Raw genomic sequence first — 7,738 nt, forward strand, 5'->3', positions numbered from 1 at the left:
AAAATATGTGGACCCTTCTTGATGTTATATTTATTGAATTATTCTTATTGTTGTTACTTATTTATTATGGGGTAGAAGGGTGTCACATTTAGTGGTATCAGAGCAGGTCGATTCATTCGGCCTTGAGTTATGAGCTTGCTATGTTTCTGTGGGTTGTGCTGTGATGTTGTTTAACTGAGATGATTGTTTTAATTGGTTTGTTTTGTTTTGACTCTCTACTTTTCTGTGAATCAGAAAAGTGATGTCTGGGGGAGGTAGGAATGATCGTGCTATCGCTGAGGCCTTGATGGCTATGGCTCAGGCTGTAGGCAACTTGAACCAACATCAAGAAGTGGACTGGCTTGCCCGGTTCCAGAGGAACCATCCACCTACCTTCCGTGGTGGCTATGACCCGGATGGTGCTGCTGACTGGATGTTTGAGGTGGAGAAGATATTCCAAGCTATTGAATGTCCACAGGTACAGAGGGTATCTTTGGCTGCCTTCATGTTGTCTGGAGATGCTGGAATCTGGTGGCAGAGTACCTACCAGAGGATGATTGCTGAGGGTACTCCGATGACGTGGGATAATTTTAAGAGGTTGTTTTTGGAGAAGTATTTCCCACAAGATATTCGCAACAAAAAGCAGGTGGAGTTCCTTGAGCTGAAGTAAGGGGATGATACTGTGGCAGATTATGTGGCCAAGTTTGAGGCACTGGTACGATTCTGTCCCGCTTATGAGGGTGTTGCAAATGAGGAAGCGAAATGTGTGAAATTTATTAGTGGTCTTCGACCGGAAATCAAGCAAGCTTTCAACTACCAGGGCATTGCTAGATTCCACGAGCTGGTGAACAAGTGCAGAGTTTATGATGAAGATAATCGGGCTAGAGTTGCTCACTACAAAAGTGGAGGGCCTGTAAGGAATCAGAGCAGGCATGGGTCTTCTAGCAGGAGTAAGCCTTATTCTCGTCCTGCTGGAAATTCAAACAGTAACGGGGGTAGTGAGGGTTCAGTGCATAGGAGGAGTCAAGCTCCATCCACGAGCCAGACACCTAGAGCTGGGAGTACTGGTTCTACTCCTTCCTTCACTTGCTTCAAGTGTGGGAGGCCAGGGCACCGAGCTAATCAATGTGGGGATAGGGAGGTCACCTGTTTCAGATGTAATGAGCGGGGGCACATTTCTCGAGATTGTCCTCGTGCACAGCAAGGACCAGTGACGGCTAGTGGAGAGACTGGGGGGAGTGCTAGTGCTAGTCGGGGTACCGGTATCAGCAGGAGTGCTAGTGCTAGCGGCAGTGCCAGTAAGCCGAAAGCTACAGGGAGAGTATTTGCCTTGAGTGGTACTGAAGCCGCTCAATCCGACGACTTGATCCAAGGTATGGGTTTTATTGCTGGAATTCCTTTAGTTGTATTGTTTGATTCGGGTGCGACTCATTCGTTCATATCACATGCTTGTGTTTCCAAATTGAGATTGCCTGTTTCTTCCTTACCTTTTGTATTGAGTGTGGAGATGCCAACTAGTGGGTCAGTTTCTACGTCCGGCGTATGCTTGAATTGTTCTGTTCATATTAATGGTAGAGACTTCTTAGTTGACTTAATTTGTTTGCCTCTGAGTCAGCTAGACATCATTCTTGGTATGAACTGGTTATCTTCCAACCATGTTCTTTTGAACTGTGCTGATAAAACTGTTGTTTTTGGTCAACCCCTTGAGAGAAAGAGCAAAGACTTTTTGACTGCCAACCAGGTTGAGGTGTCTCTGAGAGAAGATGCCCAGGTATACATGTTACTAGCTTCTTTGAGTTCTGAGAGTAGCGCTGTCTTGGATAGATTACCTATAGTATGCGATTACCCTGATGTGTTCTCTGAGGATATGTCTAATCTACCACCCGAGAGGGAGACAGAGTTTTCCATAGACTTAATACCGGGGACGGGACCCATTTCAGCTGCACCTTATAGGATGTCGCCCTTGGAGTTAGCCGAGCTTAAGAAACAACTAGAGGAGCTGTTAGAGAAGAAGTTTGTGAGACCTAGTGTATCACCTTGGGGAGCACCTGTCCTATTAGTGAAGAAGAAGGATGGTAGCATGAGGTTGTGTATAGATTACCGCCAACTCAATAAGGTAACGATTAAAAATAAATATCCATTTCCTAGGATTGATGACCTTATGGGCCAACTGGTGGGGGCATGTGTGTTTAGTAAGATTGATCTTAGGTCAGGTTACCATCAGATTAGAGTGAAAGAGGAGGACATACCCAAAACTGCATTTAGGACTAGATATGGACATTATGAATACCTTGTAATGCCTTTTGGTGTGACTAATGCTCCTGCAATTTTTATGGATTATATGAACATAATTTTTCATCCGTACTTGGATAAATTTGTAGTTGTCTTTATAGATGACATACTCATTTATTCCAAAACTAAAGAGGAGCATGAAGAACACTTAAAGGTAGTACTTGAGATTTTAAGAGAGAAACAGTTGTATGCTAAATTGTCTAAGTGTGATCTCTGGTTAGAAAAGGTGAGTTTCTTAGGTCATGTGATTTCAAAGGGGGGGATCGGTGTAGATCCTTCTAAGGTAGAAGCTGTGCTTAAGTGGGAATCCCCTAAATCTGTGAGCGAGATTAGAAGTTTCCTTGGACTAGCTGGGTATTATAGGAGGTTTATAGAGGGGTTTTCTAAGATAGCATTGCCTTTGACTGAATTGACTAGAAAGGGAGTTCCCTTTGTATGGAATAGTAGGTGTGAGACTAGTTTCCAAACCCTTAAGGACAAATTGACTAGTGCACCAGTTCTAGTTTTGCCTGACCTTAATAAACCTTTTGTAGTATATTGTGATGCTTCTAAGATGGGGTTAGGTGGAGTGTTGATGCAAGAGGGAAAGGTAGTAGCTTATGCTTCTAGGCAGTTGAAAATCCATGAGAGAAATTACCCTACCCATGATCTTGAATTGGCAGCTGTAGTATTTGTTTTAAAGATTTGGAGACACTATTTGTATGGTTCTAAATTCGAGGTTTTTAGCGACCATAAGAGCCTTAAGTATCTGTTCGATCAGAAAGAGTTAAATATGAGACAAAGGAGATGGCTTGAGTTCTTGAAGGACTATGATTTTGAGTTGAGTTATCACCCAGGTAAGGCAAATGTCGTAGCGGACGCTTTAAGCAGAAAATCACTTCACATATCTTCCTTGATGATTAGAGAGATGGACCTTCTAGCTCAGTTTAGGGATCTAAGTTTAGCTTGTGAGACTACCTCTAGTAGCATAAGATTAGGCATGATTCGTGTAAGTAATGACATGTTGAAGGAGATTAGAGATGCTCAGTTAGAGGATTCATTCTTAGTGGCTAGGCGAGAGGCGATAGAAGGAGGTAGTGGTGGAGAGTTTGTATTGGGTAGCGATGGAGTAGTAAGATTTGGTGACCGTGTGTGTGTACCTAGTGAGGCTACCCTTAGGCGTTTGATACTTGAAGAGGGGCATAAAAGCAAACTTAGTTTTCATCCAGGTTCAACCAAAATGTATCAAGACTTGAAGAAGATGTTTTGGTGGCCTAGAATGAAGAGAGACATAGAGGAGTTTGCGAGTGCTTGCCTAGTATGCCAGAAGGCTAAGGTAGAACACCAAAAACCTTCAGGATTACTTCAACCCTTGAGTATACCAGAGTGGAAGTGGGATAGCATTTCCATGGACTTTGTAGTTGCTTTGCCTAGGACTGTTGGAGGGCACGATTCTATTTGGGTGATTGTAGATAGATTGACCAAGTGTGCACATTTCTTACCTATTAATATTAAGTATTCCCTAGAGAAACTTGCTAAGCTTTACATTAGTGAAATTGTGAGATTGCATGGTGTACCATCTAGCATAGTTTCAGATAGAGACCCTAGGTTTACTTCTAGATTTTGGGAGAGTTTGCAACAAGCATTGGGGACTCAGCTTAGACTTAGTTCAGCTTATCACCCACAAACCGACGGTCAGACTGAGAGAACTATACAGTCATTAGAGGATTTACTTAGAGCCTGCGTGTTAGATCAAGGGGGTAGTTGGGATAGCTTCTTACCTTTGATAGAGTTTACGTATAATATTAGTTTTCATTCTAGCATAGGCATGGCACCTTATGAAGCACTATATGGTAGGAGGTGTAGAACACCTTTGTGTTGGTGTGAGCCGGGAGATAATCTTGTTTTAGGACCGGAGGTAGTACAACAAACCACAGAGAAGTTTAAGTTAATTCAAGATAGAATGAGAATAGCCCAGGGTAGACAAAAGAGTTATGCTGATAAGAGGAGGAAGGACTTAGAATTCAAAGAAGGAGATCATGTATTCCTGAAAGTCACTCCGTGGACTGGGGTTGGTAGAGCATTGAAGTCTAAAAAGCTTACACCTCGTTTCATCGGTCCGTATCAAATTCTTAAGAGAGTCGGTACAGTGGCTTATCAAATCGCTTTACCTCCACATTTGTCAAATCTTCATAATGTATTCCATGTTTCTCAACTTCGAAAATACATCCATGATCCTTCGCATGTGATTGAGTCGGATCATCTTGAAGTTAAGGAAAACTTGACAGTAGAAACCATACCGGTGAGAGTTGAGGATCGAATGGTGAAACAACTTCGAGGTAAGGAAATTCCTTTGGTTAAGGTGATCTGGGGTGGAGCAACGCCGGAAAATGCTACTTGGGAACTTGAGGAGAAGATGAAGGATTCTTACCCGGAATTGTTTGTTTCAGGTAAATTCGATGACGAATTTTCTTTTAGGAGGGGAGAGTTGTAACATCCTAAATTTTAAATTAATTAAATTTTAATTAATTACTATTTTTATGAAAATAATTTATATCATTTTATTTAGTAATTTTATAAAATTGCAGTAGATTCTAAATAATAATAATTATATTTACGAGAGAAACTTGAGTCAAGTAGTTATTTATATTTATATTCTAGAGAGCAGAAAATAAATTAGTATTTTAAATAATTATAGAAGTTGAAACTGTTTTATTTATTTTTAATTATTTAATTACCATTTTAATTAAATAGAGGGGGATGGGCGGGTGAGTATGGGCCTGGCCCAGTCGGAATTATTAGAGGGGTTTTGGGGGTAGTCAGTTACCTAATATTCATTTTAACGTCAGATGCTTGAAGGAAGAGGGGAGAGGAGAAAATTCTTGAAGGAAGGCGTAAAGTGTTCAGATTGCTCCGTCGTTCTTCTGTTGGCCTTCGTTCATCATCCTTAAGGTACGGGGGAGATGGGTTTCTTCATATGTGAATATAGGGGCGTTCGGGTAGTGAGGGCAATCCCTAAGTCCCTCTAGGAACTCTATTTAAAATTCTGAACGATTATCTGTGCAATCGATGTTCTAAATTCTTAATTCATTTGGAAGAACTTATTTCTTGAATTGTCTTTGAATTCCATTGGGGCTTTCTTGTTAATTCTTTATCCTTAAATTTGATGACTTGAATTTTATGTGTTAAGAAGAGTTTAGATTTTTTTTTGTAAAACCAATGGAAACCAATTTTTGAGGCTTGAGATGTGTATGGATTGATTTGGAACGTATGAAGAATATAAATAGAGTTAAACTGAACCAACTGGGTGTAGAAGTAGTAAAAATAGGTAAAAACCTTGTTGGAACTCGTAAAACGCAGGTTTAATTTCACATAGGGGAGTCTGGGCAGAGATTTGGGCGCTCAGCGCCAGTTTTGGGCGTCGGGCGTCGGGACCCCGACATACGTTTGTACTTTTGCGATATCTTTCTGTGTAGTTATCCAAATCGAGTGCCGTTTGTTTTGTTAGAAACTAGACATCTGGGGCTACCATTTAGACACAAGAATCGTGTAAAAATATTAATATTTGATCAAGTTATGTGAGTTGCAATTTGAGCCTTCCAATCTGTGTGCGAACCACAACATCAATTTTTGTGAGCCCTGAATGGTAACCTAAACGACTTTATTAGGATTTGTGTTCTTCATGAAAGTTGTAGATATTGATGTTAGGATTCTAATGGAGTTGGTATCACTTAGAAAGGATATGTATATATCGAGTTATGGTTAAATGAATGTCATAGATATTGTGATGTGTGTGAAGAATTATGTGAAATTTGTGATCTATGATGTTGATAACTTAATGATAGGTACCTAGCATGTGAGGATGATATTGCATGGATTGTTATTGACATGTGATGATGTTATATAATGGAGATGCATTAATTATGAGTTACGTGGGATGCATGAGTTGCATGAGACTTATGAGTTGCATGTGGTGCTTGAGAAGCCAGACGTGGCTATATTGCATTGGACCCTGGGCCCAGAGAGGGGTTGAGACAGGGGGGACCATGACGGGAGGCATTCCATGCGTGGGCCGTTGGGTGTTTAACTGCGCAGCTCACTGGCCACAGAGGGTTTAACGGTGGGTGGATTGCCTTTGCACGGGCCGCTGGGTGTTTAACCGTGCAACATACCGGCCCTGGGAGGGTGTGAGAACGGTATGCCCGCATTGGCAACAACTAAGGGAATTGACGAGGTACGCCCATTGTGCGGAGTGCCAAGTTGAGACTCTTAGGAGAGGAGATGTGTATGAGTATATAGTGAGCATGTGTATGAAAGCTTGTATGATTGAAAAAAAAAATGATGTTTGGTAATTATATGAGATGTATTTGTTGTTTATATTTAATGATGATATTTTGGTGCACGGTGTGGGGTGGGAATTGGGTAGCTCTATGTTCATATATGATGTTATCTATCTCTCACCGTCCTGTTTTTATGTGGTTTTCTTTTAGGTGAAGATGAAGGCACTCATAGTGTTGAGTTCTAAAGGGAAAGGGTTCTGCTCTGATAGGATGTGACATTGGGGCATGAATTTAGGATGCTTTAGTTATGAATTGTTATTTGTCGTTTGAGGAGACTTATTTTTAAGAGTTTTATATTCACCTTATATTTGTAAATTCTGGATTCCGTTCATTTTTCTTTAGAGACCTTGATAATTTTCTTTTAAGAGTAAAACTTTATTATTATTATTATTATTATTTCTATTTATTTCAAGACTTGTGAACCTATGAGTTTTTATTAAAATATGTGGACCCTTCTTGATGTTATATTTATTGAATTATTCTTATTGTTGTTACTTATTTATTATGGGGTAGAAGGGTGTCACAGTCCCCATCCCCGTCCCCGATTTTATCAATCGAGGGAAATCCTAACCCAATAAACACGGGTTTTCCCCGTCCAAATCGGGGCGGGTTCGGGTAAATACCAACGGGGCCGGATTAGATTGTCATGCCTAATGCTGAGTGAACCCATATTACTAATATTATGTTTCTAGAAAAATATTATATATACATTTTTATCTATATTTATAAAATATAAATGGGTATCATGAAATATTTATAACTTAACACATTTAAATTTTGACTAATATAATTATATAGACTATAGTTATAACTTTATATATAAGAAAATATTATTTTTTAACATATATTTTGTGAATCTTAGTGTATATAAAATAAATATGTTATTTTTGTATGCCTTATTGATTTTTGACAATGTCTCCTAGTTTTACTTTATATTAATTGTCACAATTTCATAATTCACCATCAAAGTTTCACTTACACAACTTTTTCCTCCTCCTCTTATATTCATTTTATATATAATTAAGATCTTAAACCCTTTAAGTGATAGCAACTTGTATCTTTTAACTAAAATATTCAAAATTCATTTTAGTCTTGTCATTACAAGAAAAATGCAAATTACTGATAGATAATTTTTTACGAATACAAAT

General features: G+C 39.4%; 1 protein-coding gene across 1 annotated transcript; it reads left to right on the forward strand.

The window, feature by feature from the left end:
• The first annotated feature begins 241 nt into the window (after positions 1-241).
• LOC145950253 (uncharacterized) lies at positions 242-6,902 on the forward strand. Its single transcript, XM_083061320.1, has 3 exons — positions 242-545; positions 651-1,352; positions 6,741-6,902. The coding sequence occupies exons 1-3, from the start codon at positions 242-244 to the stop codon at positions 6,773-6,775; spliced, it is 1,041 nt and encodes a 346-aa protein (XP_082917446.1). The 3' UTR covers positions 6,776-6,902.
• Positions 6,903-7,738: the final 836 nt, after the last annotated feature.

The sequence above is a fragment of the Cajanus cajan genome, chromosome 8 (assembly GCF_000230855.2).
Source record: "Cajanus cajan strain Asha chromosome 8, NIPB_CcT2T_4, whole genome shotgun sequence".
Taxonomy (NCBI): Eukaryota; Viridiplantae; Streptophyta; class Magnoliopsida; order Fabales; family Fabaceae; genus Cajanus; species Cajanus cajan.

Excerpts from the sequence above, each read along its gene's own strand:
- LOC145950253 (XM_083061320.1), top strand. The coding sequence starts at position 242 with ATGTCTGGGGGAGGTAGGAATGATCGTGCTATCGCTGAGGCCTTGATG. Across the intron at positions 546-650 it reads CCAGAGGATGATTGCTGAGG|GGGATGATACTGTGGCAGAT; the intron begins GTACTCCGATGA and ends AGCTGAAGTAAG. Across the intron at positions 1,353-6,740 it reads ATCCGACGACTTGATCCAAG|GTGAAGATGAAGGCACTCAT; the intron begins GTATGGGTTTTA and ends GTTTTCTTTTAG.